The 16,230-nt window shown below is 38.2% G+C and overlaps 2 protein-coding genes across 2 annotated transcripts; one reads left to right on the forward strand and one right to left on the reverse strand.

Moving 5' to 3' along the window:
- Nucleotides 1-11,653: 11,653 nt before the first annotated feature.
- On the forward strand, nt 11,654-14,714 carry LOC111469920 (phosphoglycerate mutase-like protein AT74). The gene is made up of 2 exons (XM_023115394.1): nt 11,654-12,330; nt 13,973-14,714. The coding sequence occupies exons 1-2, from the start codon at nt 11,847-11,849 to the stop codon at nt 14,437-14,439; spliced, it is 951 nt and encodes a 316-aa protein (XP_022971162.1). The 5' UTR covers nt 11,654-11,846; the 3' UTR covers nt 14,440-14,714.
- A 205-nt stretch (nt 14,715-14,919) lies between these two features.
- Nucleotides 14,920-15,950, reverse strand: LOC111469860 (peroxidase 41-like). Its single transcript, XM_023115318.1, has one exon. The coding sequence runs from the start codon at nt 15,933-15,935 to the stop codon at nt 14,943-14,945; it is 993 nt and encodes a 330-aa protein (XP_022971086.1). The 5' UTR covers nt 15,936-15,950; the 3' UTR covers nt 14,920-14,942.
- Between the last annotated feature and the right edge of the window lie 280 nt (nt 15,951-16,230).

The following is a 16,230-nucleotide window of genomic DNA, read 5'->3' on the forward strand; positions in this document are numbered from 1 at the left end:
TTCAACATTGTTGAAGGGGAGGAGTGGGCACTATAAAAGAGGAACTTAATGGTAAGTTAGAGAATACACTTTTTGACTTAGCTCGGACCCTTTCCTTCTAGTTTCAACTTTTGAGAGCGTTTAAAGTTAGTATCACTATCTTTTAACTAGTTTAAAATTTTGAAGTGAAGTTTAAATTATTTATGCATAATTACGAGCTAGTTTAATTATTTATGAATAATTATGCTTAGCTAGTTTAAATTATTAGAACTATATGAACCTCATGAATTATGTGTGTACATATACATCAGGTTAGCTAGTTTAATAATTATACGTTATATGATCATGTGATGATGTAATATGATGATGTGATGACGTTTTATGATGATGTGATGATATAGATGATATGATGACATGATGATGTTGATGCACGAAAACATGATGATGAAATGACTTAATACAATGAAATTCCAAATTAAAATGTTGTGCATGTATTAAATGTTATGATGCATTATGACTACGAGTTTTCTAAGGCATGACCCTAATTGATGTTAATGATAATAAATGTATGAAGGTCAATGTTTGCATGTTACCTAGGGTAATGTGTGAATGATGTATAGGGTTGTGTCATATGAATGATTTAAAGATGAAAACTATATGAATCTCATGAATTATGTGTGTACATATACATCAGATTATTTCTACATTTATGATAATGAGTACGAACGCGTACACGATAATAGTGATGATGATCATGCATTGCATGACATTCAGGGGTCTATTGACCTCCAAACATCGTTGCAGACAACTTGAGTTAGAAGAAACATGACTCCTCTCGAGAAGCCCCTAAAGTAGAAGCATAATGGGGTCAAGTTTTCGAACCAATTGCATCGTGGATGTCACCTATAGTAATACTAACACTTGAAGTCTTCTCGTCTCTAGTTTAGATTGTTGTAGCCAACCAACTGGATCAAGTGAACCTTGATCATGAAGATATGTCACAAGAGTTAAAGTGAGTGGTGAGAATTTACTAGGTTCTTAGAACGTTGAGATAGTTTAAATCTTAAACTCGCTTTTCCAATCACTCGGTACTATCTCTCGAGGCCAATCTAAATCTCTGCGAGCACTGTGGTCTTGACCACTAATTACTATGTTGAGCTGACAACGAAAGGAACTTAAAACTTAGAAGTGAGCATTGTGGTCTTTTCCAATCTTAAACGTGTCTTACTAAGCTGGCTTTTCTATATGTTCGGGCTCTAAAATTTTCTAAAATTTATCTGCAAGGTCCTAATTCAAGTTAAATTAAGGTTAGAATCAAAATTGTAGTGAAAATAGTCTAACCGAACTTAAAACGGGCAAAAAATTGTTCTCATGCACTATTGGACGTCGCCCACGCATGATTGTGCAAGTGCGTTTGAAGGAGTACTCTTGCTCGCATTGCGACACGCGGCGGACACCGATTGGCTCCATTGACTTGACAACGTGTGTTGGAGTCTAGAGGCACGTTATTTTCCTTCAAATTTCCTAGTGTTGACATGTGACTCCTCTGCTCGACACACATTTCCGTCTGATGTTGACACATGTCTTGATCTTTGTGAGATGCGTCCCTCCTAAATATATAGGCAATGGGCTCATACAATTATTGGGTTTGATCTTATTGGGTAAGTGATGATATTACTCCCTTAACCACTCCTCATTCGCCTCACCCTGTTGAGCTGACAACGAAAGCACTCTTAATTGTCAATATTCAACCCTTTGTAAACAAGTTTGCGACTTAGGTCATACGTATTCTTCCTACAACAATCTCTCAAATAAAGTGGTAATGTACCTCCACAAGCTTTGTTCTAGCATGAAACCTCGAATTTTCTTTAGGCAAACCGCAGATTGGTTGTCGCAATGAAGTGGTATTGGATAGTCAATTTTCTGGTACAAATCATTCGTTAAGAGTTTTAACCATGTAATTTCTTGAGTTGCTCCAGCCACTGTTTTGTACTCCACTTATTTAGTTGACAATGATATTATTAGTTTTCTATTGCTACACCAATAAAATGTTCCCGAACCGATCTTAACCAATGATTGATCTTCGAGTCTTTTGATCTCCTGTATAGCTTGTAGCGTTCACTTTTTTTGTACAAAAGACAATAATCGATTGTATCTTTGACATATCTCTAGATTCGTCGAGTAGCATCCATACGAGGATTTTTTAGACTTTGCATATACTGACTCATGACTTCAACTTCATTATCAAATTCCTTCAATTGGTCGCTCATATAGATCTCTCAGTTAACTCTTAGGGTAAGAAAGTATTCTTCACAACCACCTTCCATAATTTCCAGTCTTTATTTACGGGAAGTACTAGTGGGACCCGTACGATAGTGAACTTCGCCACTAGACTAAATGTTTCATCATAGTCTAGTCCATATTGTTGAGAGAACCCTCGAACTTTAGGTTGAGCTTTTATCTCTCGATTTATTTCTGTATAATACTGCAGTGCTAATTACCCTCATACCCTCATCCCTCATACCTTATCTTACCTTACCCAGTTTATCCCTTTTTTCTGTGTAATAAAGCACTCCACTCCCAATTACCCTCATACCTTATCTTACCCTGTTTATCCCTTTCCCATCCGAGTGACATTTTATTTTGTAAACCCACTTGCAAGAGTTAGGTTTGATATCTCCCGTTCTTGACATTAATTCCTAAATTTGATTTCACTCCAAGACTATAATTTCTTCCTTCATACCTCTCTAGCTTTTTAACTTCGCCTTTATAATAGTTGCGTTGACATACTTTGGATTTGACTTTTGGATTCTTTATGACCATCTAAGTTGTCGAGGTGTCATTTCTTTTTCAATAGGTTCACTTGATTGAGTCACTTCTTGCTCATCAACGTTAATGTCACTTGGATCTTCAGGCGCATCAACACTTAAGTTTGATAATACTTCCTTCTCCAAGGACCACCCTGCTTCCATTGCACCACTCAGATTGTCAGTCATGTGGCTTGAGCATCCTAAATCAATGATCCAGTCATTCTTGTAACTCGTCTTCTTTTATGCCACATAGTATCTCTGTATCCCATTCATCCTCCATCTCTTTTGGGAGGTTTCCACATTGATTTCAACGGACGTTTTCCTGGATCAATAATCCTTGGACATGTGACCATTTTTCCCACAATTATAGCAAATACCTTCAAATCTCTTCTCTTGAGAACTTTTATTGTTGTTCTGAGTTCTCCCACCTTGTGCAATTCTTTGGTGGCTTCTTCCTTTGTTACCATTTTTATATCCATGTGGCTTATAGTCGTTCCGACTTATATTTATGTAGACCATTTCTTCTTCATTCGTTAGTGCAATGCCTCCCATTTGCTCAGTTACGGATTATTGACTGGCTAACAAATTTTCATATACAAGTGATGGTTGAGCAGGTCATCCTTATACAACAATAACGAAGATTCACTCACTAATAATCTCAAGAAATTGTTTATGTAAAAGATCAGACGGAGTTCCAACCATGGATCATACTAAAAATTACAAAAGATTAAACAATATATACCAACCTCCATTTGATACCAAATTGTTGAACACTTTTTTTGAAATACTAGTTATTTTGTCTTTAGACCTGTGGGTCTTAACAATCTAATCATTTCTTTTCTTTTCCTTTTTTTTTTTTGTTGTCAATTCATGATCATTAATCAAACCAACCCATTACAACTCATTTTCAACTATGCCCTTTTCTTGGGAAAAGCTATGCCCATTTTTCTTACATAAATCATGGTTACTCAATTTCAAAATGGCAAAACCCCACTAAAGAGTGTGATCCCAAAGAAATAGGGTTAACAAAATGAATTTGAATAAAATATGCTAACGCTATGCCCCTATCGCTATCAGATATTGTCCTCTTTGAGCTGTTTCTTTTGAGGTTTAAGGGTTTTAAAACGTATCTAACGGAGAAAGATTTTTACATCATTACAAAGACGGTTTCATTCTCCTCCCCAACAAATATGGGATATCACAAAATGGGTCCACCAACCTCATGAATCTAAACCCTTTTGCCCCAAAACAGCCAAATTTAAGTTATGATTGTCCTTTAAACGCTAATTCCAATTAAATCCTTCTCCAGGCTTTCTCTCACAATTCCAATGCCAAACCTTTACCTCTATTTTCAAACTCCTAATAATTACAATCACATTCTCACCCTCTACTTTATATGAGATTTTGTACCTTGGTTCCTAAAATATCGCTACGCTAATCTCGTGTTCAACCCTAAACTAAAAATTGAGAAAGATTAAGAATACCAGCATCAGATCGATCAACCGTAGCTTGAAAATATGATTAAAATCTGAATTTTTGAATTTTTCTAGCTCTCGAGCTAGTTGTAGGCTTAGAATTTATAAAACCTAATAGATAGGATAGGTAAGAGAGGTTTTAGAAGTAAGTTTTACTATTTTGGTTTAGGGTATTCTCCCTCACTTCATGTTCAAAAGTTCCGAATGTGAACTCGGTGAAGTTTCTCCCTCATTTGCAATTGAACATTTAGATTGAGTCGTAGGAAGTGACAATATTGTGAATCATGTTGAAATCATGGGATGTGGTAATAGAAATTATTAACGGTGGAGTATTTATAGCAGAAGTTATTAATGGTTGAGTATTTTTAAATCGAGAGCTAAAACATCCATACCACGATATCTCCTGCACGTGTAGAGCCCACATGATTTCTAGTCATGCCCAATAACCACTCCGGCACGCCCATATACTTGGTTACTATTCGGAAATAAACAAAATGGTATAATATTAACTAAATTAAAATTATAATAAAATTATAATAACCCTCCTAATGCGTTCCACGTGCCCCATGCTACTCGGGTCAGAGCGTAAGCTAGTGATGCTTTCGGCTACTGGACTCTCGCCATCTAGGGTGCAGCACTCCACCGCTTCGCCTAGCAGCACGACGCTTGTATTGCTCTCCCACAACCCCGTTTTCACGGTTTAGGCTGCTCCCATTTCGCTCGCCGCTACTACGGGAATCGCTTTTGCTTTCTTTTCCTCTGGCTACTAAGATGTTTCAGTTCGCCAGGTTGTCTCTTGCCTGCCCATGGATTCAGCAGCAGTTTGAAAGGTTGACCTATTCGGGAATCTCCGGATCTACGCTTATTTTCAACTCCCCGAAGCATTTCGTCGCTTACTACGCCCTTCCTCGTCTCTGGGTGCCTAGGTATCCACCGTAAGCCTTTCTTCGTTTGAACCTCGCCCTTAACTTTAAGGCTATGCCATCCTAAGGTGCTGCTAAATGGAAGGATCTTATCAACGTCCATGAATGATAAATCATAGATCGAACTGCCGAATCGGAAAAATGGAGTGCTATCATATAGCTTTGTATCGGCTAAGTTCACGAGTTGGAGATAAGCGGACTCGAACCGCTGACATCCGCCACAGGGTAAACCACCGCCTCTCAGGCCCCCGACTGATTCTACCATAGAGGCCAACGATAGACAATAACTCCCCCCCGAACACAGCTTACAACTTTCATCGTACTGTGCTCTCCAAAGAGCAACTCTTCTCAAAATCTCAAAAGGTACTGAGTTGGAATCCCATTCTAACTAAGGATTCTTGTGGTTCCGGAGAATCCAGCTACAGGAGAACCAGGAACGGAGAGCTTTCCCCCCTTTTCCGCCCGCCTCTTTGGTCTTAAGAATGCTGGTTTTAAGAATGAGTGATTGCCCTTCTCCGACCCTTACTGCCCAACCGGATAGCGGACAGCTAATGCGTTCCACTTATTGAACAGGGTTCTATGGTCGGGTCCCATGCTATTCGGAAATAAACAAAATGGTATAATATTAACTAAATTAAAATTATAATAAAAAGTGAAAATGCAGGGTATCAATTCTCGTACCTCTTACATGCTAAGCGAGCACTCTACCATTTGAGCTACATCCCCGTTGTTATCTCATTGGGAGTTAAATTTATTTGATATTTACTTGCAATACATATAAAAGTGATTTTGGAAGTTTTAAAAAATTACTTCTAAAAACATATATTTAATAATTTAAAATCAAAATATTGTTTCATTTTACCGTTTTTAATCTAAAAGTTGGAGTTCGTAACCATTTTAGATGGCTAAACCATAAAGGAAAATCACCCTATAAAGTAAAGAGTCGTACCTAAAAGATCAGACCCGAAGCTGAGAACATGATCGTCAAGTTAATTTGGAAAGAGTCAATACTTTGAACAAATCTACGGCCATAATAGAGAGTTTTTACTCATGCAAAGGTTTGCATGGTTGATTTTGTTGATCACAGGTAAAATAATTAATAAAAAAAAAAAAAAAAAAGTGTAAATTTAAAATGATTAAAACATAATTAAAAATAAGTTTAAAATGAATTTATGCATGTTTATAATTCAACTGCATGCATGCAAGAAGTGCAATTATGTTAAGGGCCCACAATTAAAAACATTTTACAGTGCAATTCATGTTTGATTGGACATAAAGGTAAAAAGTAAAAAAAATAAATCCTGTTTTGTCATTTACCCTTTGGCAGAGAACCCTCAAACTAGAAGAGGCCGGCAAGAGTCGATCTCAGCTGTACACGTGGCACTTGACCACTCGTCAAAATCTCAAAATTTTAAAATTGGGCTCAAAAATCAAAAACTTTTTTTTTTTTTTAATTAAAGAGTGGTTTTATTATTCGAATGAAATCTAATAATAATAATAATAAATAAATAAATAATTATTAAAATTATAAAATCTTTTATTTTTATTGGGAATATGCTTTTATTAAAACCAATAATTCTCTCGTGAATTTAAATCAATATAGCTTAGTTGATGTTGACGTAAGAAAAAGTCAATACCATCTAACTATAAGAACGTCAATATTGGTATCTTATCCATTGAATATGCATAGAACAGTTATCGTTTTGTTATACTCAAATCAAATTAATTATGATAAGGGTTCACTTTTTATGTTTTAACTCATCTATAATTTGCATCTATCTTTAATGAGTTTAATTTTGTATACTCGGAGTTAGCAAAAGATAACAAAGATGGGAGTCAATATCTCATCACTAGTGTCGAGTGGGTGCTTTATCAATCATTGTAACTTACTGGAGCTAGCCCTTCATTTCACATAGCATTAGCCCTCGATGTATACCTACAATCAAGGTAGTGCATCGGAATTTAATCAATATAAACACGACCTATACCTAAAGGAGAAGGTGACTTACGAGCTGGTGTCAAGACACGTATCTCCTATCTTCGTACTTCCAACTGGCTTATTATACAACTTTAATGTACTTGCCGGAGTGGAAACATATACATAGAGGGAGTAACTGTACTAATAAAATACAATCTAGTCTAACGACACATAATGCTACATGATTGTAAGATCTTACTTTCTAACTCATCTCAACTTTCAAAGTGGTTGCCTAACATTTATGGAGGCTTTGAGCATGATTTAAACAACTTTGATGTACTTTTAGATCTAGTCATCGGGCAAAGTCATTGGGGTTCTTTGATGTAGTCATTTAGAGGCATTTTTAGGTCGAGATCTCTTCATGAAAGTTGCTCAAAACCTCGAGGAAAACAAGTTTGAGCATTTGAAACGTTCAAATCGGCCAGAAAATAAAGGAGATCTAAAGGTAAGTATTTCGGGATTGTCATTTAAGTTTTCCTTTAGGATTGTGTGCAATTTTTTTTAAATCAAAAGAAATTACAAAAAAAATAGCGAAAACACATCGGTTTTGGATAATTATGAAAATTAAGAAGAAATTAAAATGCAAGTGACTTGGTTGAGGTTCGAAGGCTCACACACGCAATAATGAGAAACACCATACGTCAACCATAGGAAAAATGCAAGAATTTATGCCATTGGGAGAGACGAGCCTAGACACTCCTAAAAACCTAGTAGTCTTCCATAACATCTTGAAAATGAGAGACGAGCCTAGATGCCCCTAAAAATCTAGTAGTCTTCCACAACGTCCAAAAATGACAAAGGTAGATCTTCCTGCCATTAGGAGTATGTAGAGTGTTATCAAAACCCTTTAGGTTGTTAGCTGTATAATGGTGCCATTAGAATCTCTACTACCCTTTCCGCTTCGGTACTAGTATTGTCAAGCTAGACCTTGGTCACTTAGGATAGTGTGTCAAGACAACTAGTCGCCCAACCTTGTGAAAATACCAAGACAATAAACTCATCCTAAGAGGGGGCGTGGAAATCAACCAGTTAATTTAGTAGTTGGTCAGCACATGGGGGCTACATCCCCAAACTAGGGTTCTCCCGCTAATCTTTCACATATGACATGTAGGCTAACAATCATCGTACTATCCCACCAGTAGCTTTATGCAATAGCACCTCTATCCAAGACGTTGGTTTCTCACTGCATAGGCAAAACAAGCTACCATAAGTCAAAGAACATAAGAGTAGTTCACCGTAGAGATGTGACTTGTCGTCCAATAGATCTGTGACGCCAAAAAAGAGTAAACACTACTCCATACCCAAAGTGAGTATGTGAGTAGCTAGAGAACCATACGAAACTTTGAGGCCTCCTAGATGCTCAAACGTGGATACTTAATTAGTAAAGGATGCAATGAGAACCTACAAGGAGGTTGCTTACAAAATATTTTTATACTCACCTCCTTTCTTCTTTCTTTTTTTCAAGTGTTCTAACCTACTAGTCGAGGTGGGGAGCATTCGAAAGCTATGCGGTCACACAGAGGGTCGTTCTAGAGTGTCAGTTCGTTTCTATATTTTGATTCTTTTGTATTTTGGTTTGTAATTGTATCTCGAATATGTTTCTTCATTTGTAATAAATTTGAATAGCACTATCCTGTAATATCATTTGGTCTTGTATTTAATTATAGTGTTGTCTTTTTGTTTTATTTCGGTTTAAATTTTATCAAATTTTCATATTCTCTATTATTTTATTTATTTTTATCTTTTTCTTTTTAGTCATGATCGTAAGTTGGAAATCTCAAAATTTGGGTCGTGATAAACACAACCTTTTAATTGACCTAAGTTAGGTGAGGTTTATTTCCAATACTATAGATAGTCATTCATGTTGTTGCTTGAGTAAGAAGATTTTTGAAATTAAAATAAAAGTTACATATTATGCTTCTTAAGGGTTGAGTTTGTTCTTTCCATTTCTTGTGTTTAGATTTGCATGCTACAGTCATTTAAATAGTCTTGATCAAATTATCTTATGGAGTGATTCGAATCACGAGTTTTCTTTACTCTTCATCTTCATTATTAAGGTAATCTGTTACAAAACTTTTCATTTGATTGATTTCTTATTGTTTTTAAGTTTATTGGATAGTTTAGATATATAGGTCTTGTTTTTCAAAAAAAAAAAGGTTATTAGATCAGATCCATAGAGTTTCTAACATCATGGCTCAACCAACAACCCTTCCCATCACGTCATTGTTACCTTAAATATAAATACTTAGTACGTAATACCTTGTGGGGATTAGATTATGCAACACACGAGAAAAATATATTGTGAGATTGAGGGGCTAATACCGTTTTCAGTAGCGTTATAATTGTCATGCACAAAGATGAGTAGTTGTACAAACATAGAGTACACAACTTGAGGAACGATTCTCATGAACACAAATGAACAATTTCATAAAAGTAGAGCACACAGCTTGTTATACAATTTTCATGCACATAAATGAGTACGAGTGTCGGTCTCATGCACACAAATAATAAGTAGCCGCACATGCAAAATTTTCTATAATATTTTGAAAAACTTATCATGTATGCACAATCATCCATATCTAAAAATGAAAACAAAGAAAAAAATGAAGACATTTATTATTTAAGAAGAATAATCACTTGCCGGTTTGAGTCCATAACAATAAGGTAAATTCTTCTTTGACTCACAAACGTCTCAGTCTAATCCTAAATCATAACTTCAGTATTAACAACAAAATTCGACACTAGGTTAAGTTATTCGACTTGATCTTACATCTACTCTAAGCCAAGATCTCCCATGTGAAACATTGCATTTCAGTCATCATCTTGGCTCCCAACAACACGATCCATGCATCGTGATGTCATTCCATGTCTTTGGATAACTCAACCATCTTGACTTGTTCGAACATGTTTATCTAAACCAACACTCGTGTCACTCATCTCATCGAGACATCTAAACATCCATCCATCTGAGTTTTATCGAAGCATGGACAAGTGTTTTCATGCTAAATCGTTTATGGAGTTCATGTTGGATAGTGATTGCATAATCCAACCTTTGACACATGAGCTAGGGTGCAATGTCAACACATCTGTGTCGCCCAGCACTGTTCTTTGTCCCACAATGGTTGTCACACTATGACACACGTATGTGCCACAGAATAGCTCGCTTAGACCATAAGGACCAGGGAAGCAGAGAGTAGACACCATGCCTTCCCTCCCTGATAGTATATTTTGAGGCATTTCAAATATTTATAGAGTAGATGTCGTTTTGGTGAATGGTCATACTGCCTCGTGGAGTGTCTGCGGATATCTCAATCGGTATCTTCTTATCTTAATCATATGTTTCGAAACATTTAGGAGATAGATAACACGAACAAACAGGTCAAATGACGATTCTATCCTTCAAGGTTGACTTCAAACCATGGGAGATGGGATTCATTTCCCGATGGAAAAGTAAAAAGGAAGGGAAGTTTCCTTGTTTGGCGGGCAAATGAATATCCTTTTGCTTTCTTAACAACTTTCAAAATATAGTTTTTTTAGTTATCCTTATCTTTAGACACTTCATTCCTTATCCAACCCACCAAAATATAATTTAGTCAAACTGTACACCTCAAAACCAATTAAAAAAAAATATTCTATCACTGCGGAACACGACGCTCTAGTCATTAGATCACCCCCAATTACTACCTACCTCCATGCTAAATGTCATGGTCATGTCTGTATATGATGCGTTGCCTTAATTTTTTAACTTGTTTTAATTATTTGATTTTTTTTTATTTATAGCCCAATGATTATTACCTAGACTAGTGACAAGGGTTTAATATCTATATGATACAATAATCCAAAATTAGTGAGAAAAAAAAAAAAGAAAATGAAATTTATCTCGTAGGTTGAGAAATTGGGGAGTTGGACTTCATTATGGGAGGTCCCTTGGTCTATCTTTCATCCCACTTGAACTGTTCGAAGTTAGTCAGAGAATACATTTTTTTCTAATGGCTCCAGACTGACATTTTAGTTGATACAACTTAGGTTTGATACGCTTGGACCCTATGTAAAATTATGTGAGTTAATTCATTTTTACAGTATAATTCTAATTTATAATTGTGGGGCTCCACCATCTATTTGGTTGGAAGAATTGTTTTATTTATGTTGACACGTGTACAGTGACCCTACATGTGTCATTTGTATGATATGTTTTAATATGTGATGTTATGATGTGTGTCGTTACATAATAAGCCAAATAATATTATGGTATAAATGAAATGTCATGCTCTCATATATGATGAAAGAAAGAAGGATTGTCTTGCTTGACTTATTAAGCCAGGATGAAAATATGAAGACCTCGTACATAATATATGTTTGTTTGGATTGGGATACTTTCGGGTATGAACACTTAATTAAAATAAATATATATATATGAAAGGAAACAAATAATCCCCCGCCAATTCAGAAAAGAAGGGTATAAATATGGCAGAATACGGCGATGGCCGAAATCCAAATCTGTAAGACGGCAACATCATCTTTGACATCGTTCATCATCGTCGCTTCCACGAAAAGAATATATTTCACAATTCAAATTCACACCTACCCATAAGAACACAACCCAAATCCTCAAACACCCATTACCCATTTCTCAATTTCTGAATTTGATTCGTTTCTGAACAAGATCCCAATTCTTTAACCGATGCGACCCAAGATCGAATCCGAGCAGAATCACAGTCGCCGGAAGCAAATCTCCGTCCTACCAAAGCGGATAATATTGGTCCGCCACGGTGAGTCTCAGGGCAATCTCAACTCCGCAACCTACACCACTACCCCCGATAACAAAGTCCCATTAACGGAAGAGGGTTTGATTCAGGCTCGAATCGCTGGTACCGAGCTCCACAGATTGTTGTCCGATGACGGCACTAACCCTAATTGGCGAGTCTACTTCTACGTTTCTCCCTACGAGCGCACCCGATCCACACTCCGGGAGATTGGCCGAGCGTTCTCGAAGAAGCGGATTATTGGCGTCAGAGAGGAGTGTAGAATCAGAGAGCAGGATTTTGGGAATTTTCAAGTGGAGGAAAGAATGAAGATCGTGAAGGAGACGAGGGAGAGATTTGGGAGATTCTTCTACCGGTTCCCTGAAGGGGAGTCTGCCGCGGATGTTTACGATCGCGTTTCCAGTGAGTTCTTTCTTCTTTTTAATATCTGTTCTTCTTTGTCTTTCATTCAATCTTATGGAATATGAGTTCAAGATTAGGCTCTGGATGTTGGGAACATAGTCATTTAGGATGCCTTCTGATTCTACTTGTTTGATTTGGGTTCAATTCTTGTGAGTTTCAGTTGAAGATTAAGCTCTGTTTGTTGGTCTCTGATATCTCTGGTTTAGGGAGCTTTCCATTTAGGATGTCTTTTGGGTTATAATATGTCTCTGCTTCACAAATGGTCTAATGGGTTAAGCTTGTGTAGAAGTTGACCCCATTGGCTACTGTTTTGTTAATCTCATAATCTAGGTAAAGATGAACTGAGATTATATAAATCCAGGCTCTTATAGAACTCACTTTTTATACTATGCTAATCTTAACTGCTATAAGAACCATGTTTTGTACATTAATTGTATAAACTTGGCTTTCCAGCTACGAACTCTTCATAAACACAGACTTATTGGTATAGCGAGGCAAACATTTCTTAGAAATCTCAAATATAGGGACGTTTTCTATGAGATCCCATGTCGGTTGGGGAGGAGAACGAAACAGTGTGCAAACCTCTCCTTAGCAAATGCGTTTTAAAACTTTGAGGGGAAGCCGGGAAAAAAGCCCAAAGAAGACAATGTCTGTTAGTGGTGGAATTGGTCGTTACAAATGGTATTAGAACCAGACACTGGGCGATGTGTCTGCGAGGAGGTTGAGCCCCGAATGGGGGTGGACACGAAGTGGTGTGCCAACAAGGACGTTGGGCACCAAAGGGGGGTGGATTGTGAGATCCCACATCAGTTAGGGAGGAGAACGAAACATTTTTTATAAGGGTGTGGAAACCTTTTTCTAGCATACGTGTTTTAAAAACTTGAGGGGAAGCTCGGAAGGGAAAGCTCAAAAAGGACAATATCTGCTAGCGGTGGGCTTGGGTCGTTACAAATGATATCAGAGCCAGACACCGGGCGATGTGCGAGTGAGAAGGTTGAGTCCCGAATGGGGATGGAAACGAAGCGGTGTACCTGAAGGGGGGTGAATTAGGGGTCCCACATCGTTTGGACAAGGAAACGAGTGCCAACAAGGTTGTTGGGCCCGGAAGGGAGGTGGATTGTGAGATCCCACATTGGTTTGGGGAAGAGAACGGTACATTCTTTATAAAGGTGTGGAAACCTCTCCCTAGTAAATGCGTTCTAAAACCTTGAGGAAAACCCAAAAGGGAAAGCTCAAAGAGGGTAATATCTACTAGCGGTGGGCTTGGGACGTTACATTTTCTCTTTAGAGATTTCGATGATATTGATGAAGTTTGTAGTTTGAAGTATGATGATTTTGGATCATGTGTAGATTTGTAATTTCATGACTATATATCTGCTTCATATTGTTTATCCTACAAAGGGTTTTGTTGCCATTTGAAGATAAAAGATGATGAACGCTAGCTTTTTGTCTGCATTGTTCATATCTTATCTCTAAATGGAGGCTGAGAACTATTATGAATATCACTTACTTGATGAACTTCACTTTAGAGTATAGATTGTTTAGGCTTAAGATGTGTCCAATTGTTTATGCACATGAGATGACATGAATGGTGTGGCATACTGAAATAACCATTTTGAGGAACATATTTGTATTCTCTCAGGCTTTCTTGAATCTCTGTGGAGGGACATAGACTTGAACAGGCTCCGCCACAACCCGTCCCACGACCTCAACCTTATAATCATATCTCACGGGCTAACATCGCGCGTCTTCCTCACAAAATGGTTCAAATGGACAGTCAAACAATTCGAGTACCTGAACAACCTCGAAAACTGCGAATGTCGGGTAATGCAGTTGGGAGGAGGCGGAGAATACAGCTTAGCCGTTAAGCACACAGAGGAAGAAATGCTGGAATGGGGACTCTCCCCTGAGATGATATCCGACCAGAAATGGAGAGCAAGTGCACACAAAGGGGAATGGAATGAAAGATGTCCCTGGTATCTCGATGCTTTCTTTGATAATCTACCCGACTCGGACTCCGACGGCGATGACAGCTCTGATGAACTGTGTCACAATCACGAGAAGGAACTAGTTGAGCTTTGTTCGAGTGTAGAGCTGACTAAGGAATGACTCTTACGATTACAATTCTTTGAATTTGATTGCTTGATTGGTGGATGAAAATCTACATTCTATCCAAATTGTTAAGAGGAGGTTGGATGGGTCGGTATCGGGACGTCCCGTGATCGACGTAGGCAAGGAGAGGGAGGCTAATGATTTCAAAACCCCTGATGAAAGGGGATGGATATATTTGTTAGTTATTTCCCTCATGTCAGTTAGAGTCAAAGGATGAGCTGAAGATCAAAGAAATACAGACAAATTTAAATAATAAAACCCTATTGAAAAAATTGTTTTTTCTTTTTCACTTGAGATGCCCTGAATCTGACGAGTGGCTTGCTTGATAGGAGTAACATGAAGCTCACATCCCAAATAAAAGGAGAATTAGTCTACGTTCGATCCAGTAATAAATAGGAATTTGAAGTTTCTATTTTTCTTTTCCAAATCAATCCTACAAAAAAAACAAAAAAAAAAAAACAAAAAAAATCCCCTGAATATTTATGAAAACCCAAAATGGCCTAATGGTTGATTGTATTGAATGCATCGCATCTTCTCCTCACTTCTCCCTTTCCGTCGGTTTTCACCTCGCGAACGCTCATCTTCTCCATGGCGTGTCCAAAATCCTTGAAGAATAATGCCTGGTTCCCTGCGTACATCTCCACGAATTTCCTTGTCCTCGGATCCTTCGCCAGCGCGTGATCCGACGCCGACACTCCCATTCCTCTCAGCAGATTCTGGTAGTATACGTTGTCGAACTTCCCTGGCGTTACGGGGTCGCTGTACGCCGAACTTGCTGGATTCTTCTCGTAGTCGGCGCAGGACTTCATCAACGCCTCCGCGTATTTCGAATTAATCTCAGGATCTGTTGGCGTGTTTTTGCTGAAATTGAAGAGCCGATCGCTGAATTCCCTGCAATTCGAGAATCCGATTGTGCGTCCGCCGTATAGCGCTACCATTTCTTGAATCGTGAATCCTTTCGCTTCGAATAGCTTAATCAATTCGTCAATTGATTGATTCGGTTTCGGAATGTTACCTTCCACATCTGAAATCTTCGAGACGAGGCTATCTTTTCTCCCTAATTCAACTTTGTACGACGGTCCACCTGAGGCCGCGATGAGATCTCTAGTCGCCTGCGCTAACACATCAGAGCAAGAGACTATCCCAGGGCAAGAGAGCTCTAAGGTGATCTTCGCACGAGTGACAACGTCGAAGGCATCACCAGGAAGAGCGTGGTTGATTTCAGCATCGCGCTCGGCGTGGTTGAAGACATTGGATGAAATAAGAACAGAGGCATCGCAGCCTCCAACCAAACAATCGCTGAAGAAGAGGCGCATAGATGCAGCGGCGGTGACGGGGCTAGTAGCGTGCTTGCGGGCGACAGTGTCGTGAACGATTTTTGCGAAGTCGGGGCAAGTTTTGTGGTAATAATCGAGAGAAAGCTGAGAGTGAACTGAGAATGGAAGAGATAGGCAAAGTAGAAGAAGAAGAGCGGTAGGGTGGAAGAAGGCCATGGCGGGGAAGAGGAAGGAGGTGGGGGACAACCTGCTTTCTCTGGATGTGGAAAAGTGGAAGGTGTGTGTGTAGTGTGGTGAGGAGGAGGAAGAAGGAAGCAATTGCGGTGCGTGGAAAATGGAGGGATGAATGGGGGATTAAAAAGGAGATGGAGCATTGGTTGGGAGACATTTTGGGAGATTAGTTAGAGATGGAGAATTGATAAAGGTTTGATGTTATTTTTGGTACAATCCAGTAGGGTGTACACGTGTTGGATTGGATTGTGGAATTTTTTTAACCTATCTGAATAGATAG

The sequence above is a fragment of the Cucurbita maxima genome, unplaced genomic scaffold (assembly GCF_002738345.1).
Source record: "Cucurbita maxima cultivar Rimu unplaced genomic scaffold, Cmax_1.0 Cma_Scf00002, whole genome shotgun sequence".
NCBI lineage: Eukaryota > Viridiplantae > Streptophyta > Magnoliopsida > Cucurbitales > Cucurbitaceae > Cucurbita > Cucurbita maxima.